This window comes from Chiloscyllium punctatum, chromosome 25, assembly GCF_047496795.1.
Source record: "Chiloscyllium punctatum isolate Juve2018m chromosome 25, sChiPun1.3, whole genome shotgun sequence".
NCBI lineage: Eukaryota > Metazoa > Chordata > Chondrichthyes > Orectolobiformes > Hemiscylliidae > Chiloscyllium > Chiloscyllium punctatum.
In genome coordinates this window covers 27451386-27473694 of record NC_092763.1, presented here as the reverse complement: position 1 = coordinate 27473694, position 22309 = coordinate 27451386, and the positions used below count along the sequence as shown (strand labels likewise).

At 42.6% G+C, this 22309-nt stretch overlaps 1 protein-coding gene across 1 annotated transcript in view; it reads left to right on the top strand.

Annotated features, from left to right (window-relative positions):
• Window positions 1-22309, top strand: part of LOC140495785 (gamma-aminobutyric acid receptor subunit alpha-3-like) — a 240500-nt gene that overhangs the window by 184858 nt on the left and 33333 nt on the right. Inside the window, exons 6-7 of the mRNA XM_072594888.1 lie at window positions 7689-7771; window positions 8314-8457. Of these exons, the coding sequence (XP_072450989.1) occupies window positions 7689-7771; window positions 8314-8457 (227 nt within the window). The remainder of the gene's footprint in view (window positions 1-7688; window positions 7772-8313; window positions 8458-22309) is intronic.

The following is a 22309-nucleotide window of genomic DNA, read 5'->3' as shown; positions in this document are numbered from 1 at the left end:
CAGATATCCCAACCTAATCTGGTCCCACTTGCCAGCACCCGGCCCACATTCCTTCAAACCCTTCTTATTCATACACCCATCCAGATCCTTTTAAATGTTGCAATTATACCACTTCCTCTGATAGCTCATTCCATACACCACCCTCTGCGTGAAAATGTTACCCTGAGGTCTCTTTTATGTCTTTCTCCTCTCACCCTAAACCTATGCCCTTTAGTTCTGGACTCACTCCACCCCAGGGAAAAGACTTTGTCTATTTGTCCTATCCATGCCCCTCATAATTTTGTAAACCTCTATAAGGTCACCCCTCGGCCTCCCACGCTCCAGGGAAACAGTCCCAGCCTGTTCAGCCTCTCCCTATAGCTCAAATCCTCCAACCCTGGCAACATCCTTATAAATCTTTTCTGAACCCTTTCAAGTTTCACAACATCCTTCTGATAGGAAAGAGATCAGAATTGCACATAATATTCCAAAAGTGGACTAACCAATGTCTTGTACAGCCGCAACATGACTGCCCAACTCCTGTACTCAATACTCTAACCATTAAAGGAAAGCATACCAAATGCCGCCTTCACTGCAACTCCACTTTCAAGGAACTATGAACCTGCACTCCAAGGTCTCTTTGTTCAGCAACACTCCCTGGGAATTTATCATTCAGCATACAAGTCCTGCTAAGACTTGCTTTGCCAAAATGCAACACCTTGCAGTTATCTGAATTAAACTCCACCTCCACTTCTCAGCCTATTGGCCCATCTGGTCCAGATCCTGTTGTAATCTGAGGTAACCCTCTTCGCTGTCCACTACACCTCCAATTTTGGTGTTATCTGCAAACTTACTAACTGCACCTCTTATGCTCACATCCAAATCATTTATATAAATGACGAAAAGTAGTGGACCCAGCACAGATCTTTGTGGCACTCTACTGGTCGTGAAGATACGCCGAATACTTCTTTAAACCTATCTTCATTCTTAAGTAGAGGATAGCTGCCCTAACATTTGATGTGGATTTCTGTGATGTCTGTTGATGAGCTTTGTTAAGCTATTGTTCTGGTCACTACACACAGTAGGTTAGGACCCAGAACATGTTCCTCCGACTGTTCCATCTCTTTAATCTTAACTTGACTTTCCATGATTATAGGAAAAGCTATGACTCTCACCCCTGCAAAATCATTCTCCAGAAATAAATCAACTTCATCCACAGATGGTTTAACTACTCTGACCATTGCTAGTCCAGACAACAGGTCACACTCCTATTGGACTTTGTACAATGGAGCTGGGATATTCTCTCCACTTATCTCAGTTACCAACACTGACTTTAATTGAACTGTCTGGAGGGAAAACTAAGTCCTTCTCCAGCTGGATAATGTGAATAGTCTCCTGTATCCCTTGATATTATTATGAGTTTAGATGCATCCTATTAAGATTAAGTAATTTGCAGCAAGCAAAATAAATGCTTTCAATATTAGCTACATTTGTAAACTCAGATTTTAAAAAAAACTACATTATCAAGCCCAAACTTTTACAGGCCTGTGCTACATTTTGTTTTTAAAATGTTCAACATCATCTCATTACAAGTATTCCTTGAACTTGTGTACCCTGGTATTGTGGAATCACAGTGCACAATGTCTCGGTGGTTAGCACTGCTGCCTCACAGCAACAGGGACCAAGATTTGATTCCCGCCTCGGGTGACTGTGTGGAGTTTGCATATTCTCCCCGTCTCTGCTCTGGTTTCCTCCCACAATCCAAAGATGTGCAGATCAGGTGAACTGGCCATGCTAACTGCCCAGTGTCAAGTGCATTAGTCAAGGGTAAATATAGGGTAGGGGAATGGGTCTGGGTGAGTAGCTCTTCGGAGGGTCGGTGTGGACTTGTTGGGCCGAAGGGCCTGTTTCCATACTGTAGATAAAAGGGTCACTTTTCCCTTTCGCATCTCTCATCTACCATCTGTGATTTATCTGCACCCACAGCAGAGTTTACCTTTAGTCTCTTAGTTGTACTTAAAGCTACAATTTGATCCATGACCTTTTCCATATGAGTTTTATTTTCAGACTTGCTCTTATAAAATTCAGTAAGTAGCATGGGTTTCCCCCTCAACTTCCAGCGTTCGAAACAAACATGTCCCACCTTGTTACAATGAAACATCTCAGCTCTGATTTTCATCACCACCCTCAATACTTTCCCTTTTGACCTGAGGAGGAGAACTTGGCCATTCCCAGCTGTCAATTCTTTACCCTGGCCAATGCTTTCCATTCACTCACCCATTTCTTTGGGGTTGATGGGAAGTTTAGTTTTATGAATTAACATCATCTTCAGCCATTATTGATGCCTCCCTAGCACTATCAATACTTTGTTCCTCATGAGTTCTTATCATGGAAAGTCATGAGTTTTTAAAATTCTGTCAAGAAAATCATTTCCCTAAGAGCTCCTTCATGTTTTCAGCATCTAATGCTAATATCCACCTGGCAAATTAATTTCAAATTCGTTTTTGGTTTGCCCAGAATATTTACCTCTGGCAACGACTCTCCTATACTGCTCATGGTTTTCCTTACAGCATTTAATCCCAAGAGAAAGGGCCATGAGGAATATCATAGAACAAAGAGATCAAGGGTTACAGGTTCATAGCTTCTTGAAAGTAAAGTGACAGGTAGATAGGGTGGTGAAGAAGGCTTTTGGCATGCTTGCTTTCATCAGTCAGAGCATTGAGTATCAGAGTTGAAACATCTTGGTGAGGTCACATTTGGAGGATTGCTTGCAGTTCTGGTCACCCTACTGTGGAAAGGATATTGGTGAACTAGAAAGAGTGCAGAAAAGATTTACTAGGATACTATCTAGACTGGAAAGCTTGAGTTATAAGGAGTGGTTGGATAGGCTGAGACTTTTACCTCTGGAGTGTAGAAGACTGAGGGGTGGCCTTGTACAGGTTTATAAAATTATGAGAGGCATAGATAAGATAGATAGATTGCCCATGGTAGGGGAGTCTGAAACCAGAGGGCACAGGTTTAGGCGAGAGGGAAGAGAGACAAAAGGGTTCAGAGAAGCATGTTTTTTTACACACAGGGTAGTTAGTATCTGGAACAGACTGCTCGAGGTAGTGGTGGAGGTGAGTACAATTTTGTCATTTGAGAAACATTTAGACAGGTACATGGATGAGATAATTATGGAGGGATATGAAATAAATGCAGACAAATGGGACTAGTTTAATTGTGAAAACTACATGGAATGGGAAAATTAGACTGAAGTGTCTGTTTCCATACCGTAGATCTCTGTGACTCCATGGCTGTGAATATCTTTAACAGTTCAGCATAAACTTCCTGCACTTTACCTGTCAAATCTCTCTGCAACAACGATGCTCAAACTGTTTTTTTTTTGCTTAGTTCATTTGTCTAGTCATTTTTTGAAATGATGTGAAGAATGTCTCTTTATTCTTTTCCTCAAATTTTGATAGGATCTGTGGAAACATAAACACTTATTTAGTGGATTTACAGTCTGACTCAAATTCTTCCCACTAGCAACTGCATCAATACCTGATGTCTCCTGTTTCAACTGTATTGTCTTAAGCTTATATTCATATTCTCAGCTTTATCTTCTCTTTGCACTTCTTATTATAGCTTTCCGATATTTATTTCCTGTGTTTTCATGTCAACCTCTAGTTTTTTGATTTTCTTCTTATATGGGGGTGGCACAGTGGTTAGCACTGCTGCCTCACAGCATCCGAGCACCGGGTTCAATTCCAGCCTCAGGCGACTGCCTGTGTGGAGTTTGCACATTCTCCCTGTATCTGCATGGGTTTCCTCCAACACCTCACCCTGAACAACTTCTCTTTCCAATCCTCCCACTTCCTCCAAACCAAAGGAGTAGCCATGGGCACCCGCATGGGCCCCAGCTATGCCTGCCTCTTCGTAGGATATGTGGAACAGTCCATCTTCCGCAGCTACACTGGCACCACCCCCCACCTTTTCCTCCGCTACATCAATGACTGTATCGGCGCTCCCACGAGGAGGTTGAACAGTTCATCCACTTTACCAACACCTTCCACCCCGACCTCAAATTTACCTGGACCGTCTCAGACTCCTCCCTCCCCTTCCTAGACCTCTCCATTTCTATCTCGGGCGACCGAATCAAGTCGGACATTTACTATAAACCGACCGACTCCCACAGCTACCTAGACTACACCTCCTCCCACTCTGCCCCCTGTAAAAGCACCACCCCATATTTCCAATTCCTTCGTCTCCGCCGCATCTGCTCCCAGGAGGACCAGTTCCAATACCGTACAACCCAGATGGCCTCCTTCTTCAAAGACCGCAATATCCCCCCAGATGTGATCGACGATGCTCTCCACCGCATCTCCTCCACTTCCCACTCCTCCGCCCTTGAGCCCTGCCCCTCCAATCGCTACCAGGACAGAACCCCACTGGTCCTCACCTACCACCCCACCTACCACCCCACCCCACATTGTATCATCCGTCGTCATTTCTGCCACCTCCAAACGGACCCCACCACCAGGGATATATTTATTTTCCCTCCCCTCCCCTCCCCTCCCCTATCAGTGTTCCGAAAAAAATCACTCCCTCCATGACTCCCTCGTCAGGTCCACACCCCCCACCAACCCAAACTCCACTCCCGGCACCTTGCCTGCAACCACAAGAAATGCAAAACATCATTTACTGCATCCGCTGCACCTGATGTGGCCTCCTCTATATTGGGGAGACAGGCCGCCTACTTGCGGAACGTTTCAGAGAACATCTCTGGGACTCCCGGACTAACCAACCCGTGGCTCAACACTTCAACTCCCCTTCCCACTCCACCAAGGACATGCAGGTCCTTGGACTCCTCCATCACCAGACCATAGCAACACGACGGCTGGAGGAAGAGCGCCTCATCTTCCGCCTAGGAACCCTCCAACCACAAGGGATGAACTCAGATTTCTTCAGTTTCCTCATTTCCCCTCCCCCCACCTTATCTCAGTCCCAACCCTCGAACTCAGCATCGTCTTCCTAACCTGCAATCTTCTTCCTGACCTCTCCGCCCCCACCCCCACTCCGGCCTATCACCCTCACCTTAACCTCCTTCCACCTATCGCATTTCCAACGCCCCTCCCCCAAGTCCCTCCTCCCTACCTTAGCCTGCTTGGCTCACCCTCCTCATTTCTGAAGAAGGGCTTATGCCCGAAACGTCGATTCTCCTGCTCCTTGGATGCTGCCTGACCTGCTGCGCTTTTCCAGCAACACATTTTCAGCTCTTTCCTCCCACAATCCAAAGATGTGCAGGTTAGGTGAATTGGCCATGCTAAATTGCCCATAATGTTCAGGGATGTGTTGGTTAGGTGCATTAGTCAGGGGTAAATATAGGATAATAGGGTAGAGGAATGCTTCTGAGTGGGTTACTCTTCGGAGGATCAGTCTGGCCTTGTTGGGCTGTAGGACCTGTTTCTATACTGCGGGGATTCTATGATTCCCTGAGCTGCTTCAGTTGTAACTGAATACCACCTGATTCTGGCGCTTCACCACCTAAAGCATCCAGTAGCTCTTATATTCCATCTAATCCAAGCGCCATGCTATTACCTCAATTATTTCTGCATACCTAGCTCTGTAAGGCAATGCTGCCTCCAGCTCACCCACCAATTCAATTAATGTGATCATTGAAATTTCTCTTGAGACTTCCAGGGTCAGCTTTACCATGTTCAGAGTGTTGTTTGTTTTCTTCAGCATTGTCTCTTAAACTGGGAAGTTCCTTCACCTGGCTTCTTTATCAATTCCACAACCAAATCATGATTACTTCATTTCAAGTCGGATCCAGACATGTCCTTAGACTTTGTTATGGTTCACTGAGGTATTACACTGGAAATCAAACCCCACTATTCCTAAAGTCGCCACAAAAGTTAATTTCTTTTTTAAGTATGCAAAGATTCCATAATTTACCTTTGTTTCTATCCAGATTAACAGAAAACTCAGACCAGGTTTCTGTAAGTAATAAAATTACTATTTATTACAAGTAATTATACTGTAGCTTTAGGTAATCAATTATGAACCATCAGTATATAATCCTATATGTATATATAATGGGGAACTCCAATCCCTTTGAGTTCCCCATTATATATACATACATACAGACAGAGGAACTATCACCTGTGTTATGGAGGGAGGGGACACTGAACAAGCAGTTCAGAGTTTTCTGTTCACATGGGTTGCTAAGGAGATTGTTGTGCTATTCAGAATGTCATTTCTCAGTTTTCCTTCTTTGGATGCTTCCAGCAGTTTGCAAGAGGAACAGGGTAGTTGGTTCATTTATAAAAGATTCCTGACTTATCAATTAAAAGTCACAGCTTAAAACAACTGCTGCACAGACTTAAAAAGGCTTATTTTAGAGAACAGAGAGAGACCTCCTAAGCTTGGGGGTGGTCCAAAAACTTCTCTGTCTCTCTCCTTCAGAGCCTCAACTGCCTGAGAATTAATGACGTAGTTGTTGGCAAGTGGAAGTAATTTATCATTAATAATTGGTCACTCGCCCGCAGACCAATCAGTTGTTTATTGCTAACGAAAGCTTCAACTGCAAACTAAACTTCAGTTACTGCTTGAACAAGCAACTGTGTAAATGATGTTTGTGATGAACGTCAGGCTGCTTGCTTTCAAACATGAAGCAATCCTCATTTTTTAGAACACTTCTTACTTCAGCTCAAAATTAACCGTACAGAGAAATAAAGAGACATGGTATGTATAGTAAGAAAGCCTTGGATTTATCAAAGACAGTCAGCAAGAACTTTTGAAGGAAAGCGAAGTTGCCTGATCTGAGTTGGGTTTCAGTTGAGATGATAAGGAGAGTCGATGAGGGTGGCATACTTAATGTAGTCTGCAAGTTTCAGACAAGGTCCCTGCTGGCAGACTGAAAATTTAAAACTCATTTCATCCAAGAGAAAGTGAAATAGGATGGAAAATTTGCTCAGTGGAAGGAGACAAAAGGAAATAGTTGATGACTGTTTTTTGTGACTGGAAATCTGCTTCCAGTGGTGTTCCACAGGGCTGGGTTCCTTAATGGTCTACATCAGTTGCTTAGGCACAAGAAAGAAATTTGCAGATGATACATAAATTGGTTATGTTTTTCGTAGTGAGCACCTCTGGAGCCTCCATAGAGAGTCATAGATGATGCTACACATTACGAAGAGCGTTGCTGGTCAGAACAAGGAGTGGACTCACCAAATGAGGAGGTGTTTGCTTAGCTCCAGGATTGGCGTTCACAAAATAAATAACACTAGAACTGTATAAACTACAATCCAGATTATAACTCAAGTCCTGATTACACTGGTGAGGACACAAAGATTTATTCGGCTACTGCCGGGAATAAGGATTATCACTGTGGAATTATCAGGGATGTTTTTGTTGTTTACTTTGAAATGGAGGAGGCTATGAGGGAAAATTAGTTGAGTTAAATGAAATGATGAGATGCCCGCACAAGAATAGATAGGAAAGACCTAATCCCCTGAGCAGATAAGTCTATAACGAGGGACAGAGATTTAAAGTAACTCTGGGAGAATAATGGGGAGAACTATTTTCACCCAAAGAATGACGGGGGTCTGGGACTTGCTGCTTGGAATGTTAGAAGAAGCAGAAATCCTGGTCACCTTTAGGAAATATTGCAAAGTGGTTATGAGTTGTCATGCAGTAACTGATCCCTTTCCTTTTTCCTGTGTCCGCAGGCTTACAATTAATGCAGAATGCCCCATGCATCTGGAGGACTTCCCCATGGATACACATGCCTGCCCACTGAAATTCGGCAGCTGTAAGTCTGGCTAGTCAAATGCGCCATCAATTCACTTACACCATCTCAGCTGTAATTGGTTCTTGCAACATTGGGAAGAGGCTGGTGACCCTGCAAATTGATTCCACAATGAGTAGTCAAATTTAATGTAGTCTGCAAATTTCAGCAGTTTCAGACAAGGTCCCTCATGGTATCCAAGAGGAAGTGGAAATAGGGTGGAAAATTTGCTCAGTGGCAGGAGACAAAGGGAAATGGTTGATGAGTGTTTTTTGTGACTGGATAACTGCTTCCAGTGGTGTTCCACAGGGTTCACAACCTTCTGACATAAAGCTGCTTCAAAACCTCCAACAATAGTCCATCATGTTAAAGGAGAAGCTCATTTATCTGACTTAGCAGATTAAAGGAGTAGGCCCGATATCTCATACTATAATGATCAGATATCCTTTTGCCACCAGCAGGAGGGGATCAGTCGCAGTGCCAATGTTGGCCACTTTTTGATGCAGGGGAGCAGAGCAGACCAGGGCATTACACAGAATGCTGACTCCGGTTCCTTGTTTCCATAGATGCCTACACCAGGTCTGAGGTGGTCTACGTCTGGACCCATGGTCAAAAGGAATCAGTAGTTGTTGCTGAGGATGGATCCAGATTGAACCAATACGATCTGTTGGGACAGACTGTCGGGATGGAGATTATTCAATCAAATACAGGTAGGTGGCTTCAGAGGCAGAGCCAGCACATCCTCACACATCACTTATTTAGTCAAATTAATTTGAGGATACAGAGACCAATGATTTTAGAACAGGCCAGAAATAAAAGAGGTTGATTCTTGATTCTTCCATGTCACACCAGTGGCCCCGTAATCTTGCAAACTCCTTGTACGATGAAAATGTAGGCCTTGACATGAACAATACTGAGAGTGAAGGAAAGTTCTGATGTCAACTTCTTGATCTATCCATCCTGTCACAGACACTAATCTTTTGTTACTGGGGGAGAAATATTTCAGGGGTTTAGAGAATGATGTTAGAAATCAATCTAAACTGAGTAGCTGGGAGTCCAAAGTCTCAAAGGTAAAACAGTGTTTACTGATTAGAGATGATGCAGATGCATTTAAAGATGAACATTTTATATTGTACAAACATACTTCATTTGGCAACTGAAAGGAAACTGCAGAAACTGTAAAGATCAGGCAAGCATTTGAATACGAATGAAGTCTTCCAAGTACTCTGCAATTGGAAAGTATTTATTATTCTCCATTATCTGCTCTCCTTACAGAAGGCCGAAGTGGAGTTTCATAGTTAGGGCAAACAACTGAAGACCTAAACATATTCCATTTCTCATCTGCTGCAGTGGTGATCCTCTTAAAGTAACACAACCCACAGGAGACAGAGATACAAGTAGGAGTAGACCATTCAGCTCGTCAAGCCTGTCCTGCCATTCAGTACCATCATGGCTGATCTTGAGATTTAAATCCATTTTTCTACTCAGTCCTTTTATCCTTTAAATCCCTGGCTATCAAACATCTGTCTATTCCAGCCTTAAATATATTCAATAAATGCCCACCTCAAATCTCTGGGGTAAAGAACTCCGAAATTTCACAATATCTCTGGAGTAATTTCTCATCAGCATGATGCTCAATGGCAGGCCCCTCATCCTGAGATTGTGTTCCTCTGATTTAGATTCACGAAACAGCAGGAACCTTCTCTCAGTGCCCACTCTGTCATGCCCCTTCAGTATCTTGCATATTTCAATGAAATCACCACCTCATTCCACTAAATATGCAGTTTTGGTCACATTACAGGCAGGATGTGGTTGCACCTTGGGAGGTGCAGAGGAGATTCACCAGGATGCTGCCTGAGTGGAAAATTTAAGTTATGAGGAGAAGTCGGATAGTCTTGAGTTGTTTTCGTTGGAGCCAAGAAGGCTAAAGGACGAGGTGATTCAGGAGTACAAAATTATGAGGGTAATGGACAGAGTGGATAAGGAGCAGCTATTCCCCTTAGTTGAAGGATCAGTCATGAAGGGATACAGGTTCAAGGTGAGGAGAGATTTGAGGAAAAGCTTTTTTATGCAGAGGAATGTGAAATGGGCCGCCTGGGAGGGTGGTAGAGGCAAGTTATCTCACAGCCTTGAAAAAGTACCGAGACAAGCACTCATCACGTGATAACAGTCAAAGCTATGGGCCAAGTGCTGGTAAATGGGATTAGGTTGAACATAGAACATAGAACATAGAACAGTACAGCACAGAACAGGCCCTTCAGCCCACAATGTTGTGCCGACCATTGATCCTCATGTGAGGTAAACCTAATGTACAAACCCTCAAATTTCTGTGACCATATACATGTCCAGCAGTCTCTTAAATATCCCCAATGACCTCGCTTCCACAACTGCTGCTAGCAACGCATTCCATGCTCTCACAACTCTCTGCGTAAAGAACCCGCTAATCTTCTCACAAACTATGAAAGAACCCGCCTCTGATATCCCCTCTATACTTTCCGCCAAACAGCTTAAAACTATGACCCCTCATGTTAACAATTTCTGCTCTGGGTAAAAGTCTCTGGCTATCAACTCTATCTATGCCTCTCATTATCTTGTACACCTCAATTAGGTCCCCTCTCTTCCTCCTTTTTTTCCATTGAAAACAGTCCAAGCTCAGTCAACCACTCTTTGTAAGATAAGCCCTCCATTCCAGGCAGCCTCCTGGTAAACTTCCTCTGAACCCTCTCTAAAGCATCCACATCTTTCCTATAATAGGGCGACCAGAACTGGACACAGTATTCCAAGTGCGGTCTAACCAAAGTTTTATAGAGCTGCAACAAGATCTCATGGCTCTTAAACTCAATCCCCTGTTAATGAAAGCCAAAACACCATATGCTTTCTTAACAACCCTGTCCACCTGAGTGGCAATTTTAAGGGATCTAGGTACCTGCACACCAAGATCCCTCTGTTCCTCCACACTGCCAAGAATCCGGTCTTTAATCCTGTACTCAACTTTCAAGTTCGACTTTCCAAAATGCATCATCTCGCATTTATCCAGGTTGAACTCCATCTGCCACCTCTCAGCCCATCTCTGCATTCATATATCACAATATAGATAGTTAATTCAGTTTTGTGCCACCAGATAATAAGAAAGGTTTGTTATTTTACCTAACACTGGGGAGATTTCACTGCTGTCCTCCCCACCAGAGTTGAGAAACACATCTAGTGCTTCCTGGTCAGACATATCCATTAGGTCCATCTGCTCCAGCATGTCAACATTTACCTCCATCGAAGACATACTTCCAATGGGCTCTCGCCTCTGTGCTATCTGAGATCAGATACTTCTCAAGCGTCCCCTTCTGCACTGTCTGATTCAATAATTCTAAATCCCAGACAATGTAGACCCAATTTGCTGAACCTTCCATCATGGTACAACCCTTTCAACCCCCAGGAATCTTTAAGGAATCTTTGCTAAACCACCTCTAATACAAGCATACCCTTAATTAAGTACAAAGGTTAAGATTGCTAAGTTTGACCAAGAATGTATTCCAGATGTTGTCTCACCAAAGGCCTCCACAATTGCAACAAGATCTTTGTATCCCTGTCTTTCAACCCCCCTGACCACAAAGGACAATATGCCAGTTGCCTTCCTAATTTCATGTAGCCCCTTCATGCTAATTTTCTGTGCACCCTGTACAGGCATATCAACTTTTGCAAGTTTTATGTCTTTTAAAAATGTTCTTTTTTTGGCAAAAGTAAATAACTTGACATTGCTCTACATTTTACTCCACCTGTCATCTTGTCTCCCATTTATTGACCCTATTCTACATTTCTTTGCAGCCCCTCTCTGCCCTCCTCACAGCTTATCTTCCCATTCAGCTTTGTATCACCAACATTGCTCTCTGTCACTTCAACGGAGTCGTTAATATGGATGGGATTACTTACAGTGGGGAAACAGGCCCTTCGGCCCAACAAGTCCACACCGACCCGCCGAAGCACAACCCACCCAGACCCATTCCCCTATATTTACCCCTTCACCTAACACTACGGGCAATTTAGCGTGGCCAATTCACCTAACCTGCACATTTTTGGATTGTGGGAGGAAACCGGAGCACTCGAAGGAAACCCACGCAGACACGGAGAGAATGTGCAAACTCCACACAGAGATGTGAATTGAACCCGGGTCTCTGGTGCTGTGAGGCACTGTGCCACCAAACTGCCCAATATAGTTTGTAAATAATTGTAGACCCAACACTGACTCTTGCAACGCTCCCCTACTTACTGCCTGTCAACTTATACACCCACCCTCTGCTGCCTTTCCATGAACCAATTCTCTGTCCTTGCTAATATACTACCCCTAACTCCGTGAGTCTGTATCTTGTCTATAAACTTTGATTGGCACCTTATGGAATGTATTTTGGAAAATCTGCTCATTCTTCTTTATCAACCCTATTAAATACATTCGGATAATGTCTGTCAACATGATTTCCCTTTCATAAAGCTATGTTGACTTGTTATTGTAATACAATACTTTTCTAATTACACTCTGAAGACTTCCTTAATCAGAGACTCCAACATTTCCCAATGACTGATGCCAGACTCACTGACCTATGGTGCCCTGTATCATCTCTCCTTCCTTTTTTCAAAAACAACATTAAATTTGCTGTCTTCTAATCTGACAGGCTATTCCCATTTACAGGAAATTTTGGAAAAGTACAGCTGGTGCATCCACACTCTCTGGAAACACTTATTTTGGATGCTCAAGTGTAGCCCATCAAATCTCAAAGCTTTGTCAGATTTTAGTCCCTTAGTTTTTTTTCTGATTTTCTTTCTCTGTTGGTATTAATTACTTTTAACTCCGCATTCCTTTTAGCCTCTGACTCACCTCCTATTGCTGCTATGCAACTGCATCTTCTATTGTAAGAATAGATACAAATATTTGATCAAGCCCCTATTATTACTTCATTTTCCATCATAATTTCTCCATTTGCTGCTTTTAAGTGTCTAACATTTACTTGAAGTATTTTCTTCCTTTTTATGTATTTATAAAAGATCTTACAATCTGATTTTACATTCCTTGCTAGTTTACTCTCATTTTGTTTGTTCCCTTTTTTATCACCTTGGAAGCTTTTTGTTGATTCCTACAGCACTTTCAATCCTCAGACTTTACTGTCCTTTACATATTCGAAAGTTCTTCTTTTAATCTTATAATATACATAACATTCTGTCTTACTGTGTTTGTTATTTCAGTGGAATGCATTTTGTTGAATATTTTGAATGGTTTGTTTATGTGTGTTATACTTTTCATTTACAGCAAAGTTTTGTTGTCTATTTACCCAATTAACTTGAACCCATGAAAATGGCTTTGTTTAAGTAATACTTCCATTTGCAAGTGGAGTATTTAACTTTCAAACGTAACATGACACTCCATGGCATTTAGATGATTATTTTAGATGCTTTTATGTCATCCTTTACAATCAGAGCTATCCCTCCTCCTTTACCATTCTATTGTCTTCCCAATATATTGTGTACACCACCATATTTAATTTCCAAACCTGAACACCCTGTAATCGTGTCTCTCTAAGTGTGATTAAATCTAAACCTTTATTGCTATTTGTGCATTCTGGTAAAGAAATTTTATATTTGTCCTTCTATGGCATACGTTGACTGTATTTACAGATGTATAGTTTTTGCTAAACTCTTCATTCATGTTCTGCCTATCTTTACCATTTCCACTGTACTGTTCTGATGCTTCAATATTTCTTTGAACTTCTAATCTCTCTTCACTCAAAGCCCCTCTTAATTTAAAGTCCTGGTTCTACAGTTGATCAGAACATTAGTCTGACTCTACATTATGTATCAGTTTATAACCCAGTCCACTGGAATATCTTCTGTCTGTGAGTCCCTTTATTCAGGAGCAATGTTGACACATGTTCAGTGTATTATTTATACCTGCACTCTCCATAAGTCTGAGAACATACAACATAGAACAGTACAGGCCCTTCAGCCCATAACGTTGTGCCGAACATTTGTCTTAATCTAAGATCAACCTAAACTACACCGCCCTCAATTTACTGCCATCCATGTGTTTGTCCAGCAGTCGCTTAAATGTCCCTAATGTCTCTGACTCTACTACCATTGCTGGCAGTGCATTCCACACATCCACCACTTTCTGCACAAAGAACCTATCTCTGACATCTCCTCTATACCATCCTCCAATCACTTTAAAATTATGCCCCCTCATGACAGCCATTTCTGCCCTGGAGAAAAGTCTCTGGCTATCGACACTATCTGTGCCTCTCATTACTTTGTACACCTCTATCAAGTCACTTCTCTTCTTCCACCTCTCCAGTGTGAAAAACCCCAGCTCACTCAACCTCTCTTCATAAGACAAGCCCTCCAATCCAGACAGCATCCTCGTAAAGCTCCCTCTGCACCCCCTCTAAAGCATCTTCGCCCTTCCTATAATGAAGTGACCAGAATTGGACATGATATTCCAAGTATAGTCTGACTAGGGTTTTATAGAGCTGCAGCAAAACCTTGTGGCTCCTAAACTCAATCTCCCTGTTAATGAAAGCCAAAAAAAAAGCCGCCTTAATAACCTTATCAACTTGGGTGGCAACTTTGAGGAGGAGGCAGGTGTACCCCAAGATCCCGCTGTTCCTCCACACGGCCAAGAATCCTGTCTTTAACCCCATATTCAGCATTCAAATTGACCTTCCAAAATGAATCACTTCACATTTTTCCAGGTTGAACTCTATCTACCACTTCTCAGCCCAGCTCTGTATCCTGTCAATGTCCTTTTGTAGCCTTCAACAGCCCTCAACATTACCTACAACACCATCGACCTTTGTGTCATCGGCAAACTTACTAACCCGTCCTTCTACTACTTCATCCAAGTCATTTAGAAAAGCTACAAACAGCAGTGGCCCAGGAACAGATCCCTGTGGGACACCACTGGTCATTGACCTTCAGGCGGAATTCTTTCCATCCACTACCACTCGCTGTCTTCTTTCAGCCAGCCAATTCTGTATCCAGACAGTCAAATTTCCCTGTATCGCATACCTCCTAACTTTCTGAAAGAATCTACATTGGGGAACCTTATGGAATGCTTTACTGAAATCTATATACCCCAGGTCCACTGCTCGACCTTCGTAAGCTTGTCTCATCACATCCTCAAAGAACTCAATAAGGATTGTGAGGCATGACCTGCTCCTCACAAAGCCATGCTGACTATCTTTAATCAAGCTATGTTTTCCAAATAGTCATAAATCCTATCTCTCAGAATCTTTTCCAGTAACCTTGGATTTTTCTTGTCCAGCCCTGGGGACTTCTTTATCTTGATGCTTCCTAGAATTTCCAGCACATCCATCCACTTCTTTAGTTTCAATCTGTTGAAGCCTATTAACCTGGTCCACGGTTTTGCTCACTATCAGGAGAAAGTGAGGACTGCAGTTGCTGGAGATCAGAGTTGAAAGTGTAATGTTGGAAAAGCACAGCAGGTCGGGCAGCATGCGAGGAGCAGGAGAATCGATGTTTCAGGCATAAGCCTGAAGGGCTTCTCCTGTTCTTCGGATGCTGCCTGACCAGCTGTGATTTTCCAGCACCACACTCTCGACTCTGTTCGCACTATAATCAAGATTCCTCTCTCCAGTGAATACTGAAGCAAACAAACTCATTTAGGGCCTCCCCTACCTCTTCAGACTCCAGGCACACGTTCTCTCCTCTATCCCTGAGCAGCCCTACCCTCTCTCTGACTGTTCTTTTATTCCTCACATACATGTTGAATGCCTTTGCGTTTTCCCTAATCCAAGGCTTTTTCGTGCCCCCTCCTAATGCTCCTCAATCCATTTTTGAGTTCTTTCCTAGCGACCCTGTAATCCTCTAAAGCTGTGCCAGAGTCTTGCTTCCTCTTCCTTTAGATGAGATGTTCCTCTTCTCTTGTCATCCAAGGCTCCTTCACATTACTATTCCTTGCCTGTCTCAGTGAGACAACGTTATCCAACACTAGCAACAAGTGCTCCTTAAACAGCCCCCACATTTCTGTTGTGCATTTCCCATAGAACAATTGTTCCCAATTTATACTCCAGAGCTCCTGTCTAATAACAGTATAATTTCCATTCCCCAATTAAATACCTTCTCATATTATCTAGTCCTACCCCTCTCCATGGCGATGGTAAAGGTGAGGGAATTGTGGTCACTGTCACTGACTGCTCTCCAACCTAGAGATCTGACACCTGGCCTGACTCATTGCCTCACACCAAATCCAATATGGCCTGCCCCCAATTGGCTTATCAACATATTGAGTCAGGAATCCCTCCTGCAGACACCTGACAAAATTGGCTCCATCCAGACTATCTGCACTAAGGAGGTTCCGATCAACATTGAGGAAGTTGAAGTCCCCCATAATAACAACTTTGTTACATCTGCACCTTTCCAAGCTCTGCTGTCCAATTTGTTCTTCCATTTCCGCCCCACTGCTATTGGAGGGTTGATAGAAAACACCCAATCAACTGTCCACTCCTTTCCTGTTACTGACTCCCATCCATACTGACTCAGTAGACAAACCCTCCTCATCAACCTCCTTTTCTGCAGCTGTGATGCACTCTCTAGTTAACAATGCTACACCCCCTCCTCTTTTACCCAATCCCTGTTCTTTTTAAAAGATCCAAACCCTGGAACATCCAGCAGCCATGCCTGCCCCTGTGAAATCCATGTCTCCGTTATGGCCACAACATCGTAGTTCCAAGTACTGATCCATGTTCTAAGTTCATCAGTCTTATTCCTGACACTCCTTGCACTGAAACAGACACACTTTAACTCATCCCTTTGTCCTATCAGCTGAGTATGTTTCCTGACAGACTGTCTGCATGCTATTTCTGCCCGTTGAACAACTGTCCTCTCCTCTGATCTGTAGATCTGGTTTCCATCCCCCTGCCAAATTAGATTAAACCCTAGTTTGTGCATGAGCAAATTTCCTGCCCAGGACAGTGGTTCCCTTCCAGTTTAAGTGCAACCAGTGCAACAGGTCCAACCTTTCCCTGAAGGTACCCCAATGATCTATATATCTGAAGTTCTTCCCTTGTTCCAGCCCTGTAGTCACATGTTTAGCTGCACTCGCTCCCTGTTCCTCGCCTCACTAGCACGTGGCACTGGCTGTAATCTTGAGATTACTCCTCTGCTTATTAGCTTCCACCTAACAGCCTGAAATCACTTTTTAGATCCCTTTTCCTGGTTATGTCATTGGTGCCAATGTGCACCATGACTTCAGGCTGCTCACCCTCCCCGTTCAGAATCTTGTAGACTCGATCAGAGACATCCCAGACCTTGTCATCTGGGAGGCAACATATCTCCTGGGAGTCCCATTCGTGACCACAGAATCTCCTGTCACTACCACTAGTGCTTTTCTATTCTACCCTCCTTCCCTTCTGAGCTACAGAGCCAGGCTCAGTGCCAGAGACCTGACCACTACGGCTTCCCCCAGTAGTTTGTTCCCCCTTGTAGTATCCAAAACAGTATGCTTATTATTGAGGGGAACGGCCACAGGGGATCCCCTGCACTGTCTGCCTGTTCCCTTTCCATCCCCTGACTATAATCCATTTACCCTTTTCCTGTACCTGAGGTGAGACTACCTTCCTGTAACTCTTCAAGTCTTGTTGGATGAAATTAGAACCATTTTTCACTCTTAGAACATAGAACATAGAACAATACAGCACAGAACAGGCCCTTCGGCCCACGATGCTGTGCCGAACTTCTATCCTAGATTAAGCACCCATCCATGTACCTATCCAAATGCCGCTTAAAGGTCGCCAATGAATCTGACTCTACCACTCCCATGGGCAGCGCATTCCATGCCCCCACCACTCTCTGGGTAAAGAACCCACCCCTGACATCTCCCCTATACCTTCCACCCTTCACCTTAAATTTATGTCCCCTTGTAACACTCTGTTGTACCCGGGGAAAAAGTTTCTGACTGTCTACTCTATCTATTCCTCTGATCATCTTATAAACCTCTATCAAGTCACCCCTCATCCTTCGCCGTTCCAACGAGAAAAGGCCGAGAACTCTCAACCTATCCTCGTACGACCTACTCTCCATTCCAGGCAACATCCTGGTAAATCTTCTCTGCACCCTCTCCAAAGCTTCCACATCTTTCCTAAAGTGAGGCGACCAGAACTGCACACAGTACTCCAAATGTGGCCTAACCAAAGTCCTGTACAGCTGCAACATCACTTCACGACTCTTGAATTCAATCCCTCTGCTAATGAACGATAATACTCCATAGGCCTTCTTACAAACTCTATCCACCTGAGTGGCAACCTTCAAAGATCTATGTACATAGACCCCAAGATCCCTCTGTTCCTCCACCTGACCAAGAACCCATTTCTACAACCCAGGAGCCCTCTGACCTCATAAAAAAGAGCTTGCATTTACAAAGGAGCTTTCACAACCCAGTTAATCCCAAAACACTCCTTCAATGTTTACTAAAACTCTTCTTCACAGTGCCCAAAAGCATCCCTTGCACAATACTCACACCAGAGAGTTTATTTTCCTAATACCGAGATATAATAATATTTTAATTGTATTGAAAAGTATTTCCAAGGCAATGAAGTCTATTTTACGTACAGTCTTCATTGTACTGAATACAGCAATCAGTTTATGCACAACGAGATCTCATAACAATCATGCAATAAATAACAAGATTACTGTTTTTGATGGTTATGTGAATGATAAACATTGTCCAAATGACAATGGAAAAACATGCCTGCTCTTTTTTTGACATTATCTACATGTCAATATCCACAAATTGATTTCACAACAGGGTGAAGCCTCACTTGCTGTCTCACAAGACAGCTCAGAAAATGATGTTAGCTTTTTGTTAGTTCTTCTCTGTGCTGTTATGATCCCACCTGAGGTTATTTCTGAAAAGGTCGAATTCAAGACTGATATCTGGCTTGATAGACCAAATCTTTTTTGGTTTGGTTCTAAAAAAAGGTGATCTCTCACTGAAACAAAGGCACATAATGTGACAGATATTAACAAGAAAACAGAATTTATTAAGGAAATGAAATGGAAATACTATCAATAGATCAAACTACAGTTAACATTTTGGGTCAAGTGGCTCTTCCTCAGAGGAGTTCTAGGAGGGGTCATTTGAACCAACACATCAACTCTGATTTCGCTCCACAGTTGCTGCCAAACCTGCTGAGCTTTTCCAGCAATTTCTGGGTTTTTTTTCTGTTTTACAGCATCCACAGTTCTTTTCCATATGTTACATCTTCCTTGAAGGTTTTGTAGTACATAGTGGAAAAATAACCCAATTAATCCCAAAACACTCCTTACAAAAACACCTCTTCACCGTGTCCAAAAGCGTTCCTTACACAATATTCACACCAGAGAATTTTTTTTAATACCAAGATAGATTTAAATTAACCGTGACTCCAACTCCCAGTCTGGAAAATTGAATAGGCTTTTCCTAGAGCTGTCATATTCCCGAGTTTAAAAATTCTCAGCTTCAAATAACCTCTTCAGTGTTTATCCAACTGTTTCTGTTGGGACTACCTCTAAGCATCTTACTCTAGGATAATCTAGTTTTACTGTTTTCTCCTGTTCTCAGGAGCACTGCTTAAACACCTATTTTCATGCAAAGACTTCTGCAGACATGTCCCAAATTTAAAACCAAAAGCATTTATTTTATTCAAGCTTTGGGTATTTCACTTCAGCTTATTAAAAGAAAAAGACAATTTGAGAATTTTATAACATAAATGGTGGCATGGTGGCTCAGTGGTTGGCACTGCTGCCTCACAGTGCCTGGGACCCGGGTTCAATTCCAGCCTCGGGCAACTGTCTGTGCTGACTTTGCACATTCTCCCCATGTCTGCAGGGGTTTCCTCCCCCAAACCAAAAGATGTGCAGGTTAGGTGAATTGGCTATGCTAAATTGCCCATAGTGTACAGGGATATGTAGGTTAGGTGCATTAGTCAGGGGTAAATGTAGAGTAATAGGGGAATGGGTCTGGGTGTTTTATTCTTCAGAGGGTCAGTGTGGACTTGCTGGGCCGAAGGGCCAGTTTCCACACAGTAGGAAGTTCTGAAAGCTACTTCCTCAATCTGTTTAAAAAGAAAGTGCCACGGGTACAAAATTAGCTATAAATTCATCATTTAAACTCTTCAGACACACAAAAAAAGAACAAATGCCACAAATTGAAAAATCTAAATTAAAAAAAATGATGTTAAACACAGTGTTTGTAACACATCAAATCGGTTGCTACAGAGGAAGCAAAAGTGGGGTCTGTTGCAGTGCAATGTATTGCTGAGTGAAGCTGAGCTATCTAATTAGCCTCTGCTAGAGACTGATTCATATGACACATGAAGCTGCTTGAAGTATCTGGGACCAGGGGCCTGAAATTGTTGTATTTGCTGGTCGTGGAAGTTGCTTAGACCTTGGTCCTTTTGACCAAGCTGGGTGAGGGAGTTAATACAACTTTGTAAAGTTGTAGGTTGCTGCTGTACTTGCTAACCCCAACAGGAATTTATAGTGTTCCTAATTTAAACGTATCATTGTAAGTGGTGGAGTGATTGTTGTTTTAATCACAGTGCTACTTTGTGAGTTCATATTTGTTGCATGTTAACCTCAACAGTAATTTTCAAGATCCATTTATGGAATGTTGGCCTAGTCTATTTTTGTTGCCCATCCCTACGTTCTGTTTCAGGGTAGTTGAGAGTTAAACATATCACTGTAGGTCTGCTGTGACACGTAGGCCAGACTGGGTGCAGGCTTCAGATTTTTCTCCCTCTAGGACATGAGGGAATCGGATAGGTTTTTACAGCAATCAGTGATAGTTTTACGGCTGCTATTACTAACTTAATTTATCAATACAGTTTGTAAATTTCCCCAGCTGCTGTGGTGTTTGAACGCGCATCTCCAGACCATTAGCTTGGGCTCTGGATTATTAGTTCAGTGATGTTACAACCATTTCCTTGTAAAGCTGGTAACAGATACTAGGATAGTTGGTGAGTTGTGTGCTTGCAATTTGTCATGTTATAGATGAGTCGATCATGAATTAATTGTTGCTTTTATCATGGTAGTGATTTGTGGCTTCCTAGAATTTGCACAACCATGATTCAGGCTTCAGGCATAGGTAAGGCAGTGTGCTTCTGCAGGCTCCTACTGCAATTACCTCAGCAGTCTGCTCTCAAGTGTCTATTTGTATGTGCAGGCACAACCAGGAAGCACACATGTGCATAACAAGTGTTGTGCCTTGCAAGCAATTACTCGATTTGGCTTTAGGAAGCTTTCGGATACAGAGACTTAAACAAGATATTCTGAAGAAGTCTGTCTTATTCACCTACTCCTCAATCAGAGTTAGCAGAGTTGTAAATGTAACCCTCTAACTGTTAAGACAGAATGACAGATAAAATTTTAAAGTGTGTTGTAAAACACTTCGCGACCAGCAAATACTACAATTTCAGGCCCCTGGTCCCAAATACTTCAAGGTGCTGCATGCTTCATATGATTCAGTCTCCAGCCGAGACACATCAGGTAGCTCAGCCTCATTTGGCAATGCATTGCACTGCAACAGACCCCATCTTTCAGTATGTGCAACTAAAACAAAATTGCTGGTATGCAATTTCTGTTTTTATTTAACATTTCCAACATTGGCCATATCTTCTTAATGTTCAGATGCAGTCAATCGCCTTTTCTGAACAGTTGTTTGTTTGTGACTTCAGCTCCGACCTTTTAACTTTAAATAAGTTATTAATGATGTTTATAACTAACTGTATATCTAATTTAGTTAATGCTATGAAACAAATAATAAGAGTATTGATGAGATAGTGGGTTTGGCAAATCTGGAAAAATGCTATTGGATCTTTTACATTCATCTGATAGGACAGAACTTGTCTTGCTTTGACTTCTCATCTGAAAGATAGTATCTCTGTCTGACTCTGACCATTCTCTTGGATAAAAGCTACTCAGACCAGACAAAAAACAAAGAAAAAATTCCTTATTATAACAAAATTATCCTCTATCATGTGCCATAACAGGTTATTAATTACTAAAATGCAAACTTAAACTGGACACCCTTTATATGGGCGGCACGGTGGCACAGTGGTTAGCACTGCTGCCTCGCAGCGCCAGAGACCCGGGTTCAATTCCCGCCTCAGGCGACTGAGTGTGTGGAGTTTGCACATTCTCCCCATGTCTGCATGGGTTTCCTCCCACAGTCCAAAAATATGCAGGTCAGGTGAATTGGCCATGCTAAATTGCCCGTAGTGTTAGGTGTAGGGAAATGTGTCTGGGTGGGTGTGCTTCGGTGGGTCGGTGTGGACTTGTTGGGCCGAAGGGCCTGTTTCCATACTGTAAGTAATCTAATCTAATCTAATATCCAATCACACAGGCATTAATTCACGCATGAAATGTACACAATTGAAATGACAAACTGATCTTGTAGGTATATCATGGGTATAAAGTAAAGATAAAACAGCACAATGCCTGTGGATCAGATTCTAAACCACAAAAGGGAACTAAATTTTTCTCAAAATTTAGTTTTTGCGTTTTGTTGATGGTATATTATTCCCCTCT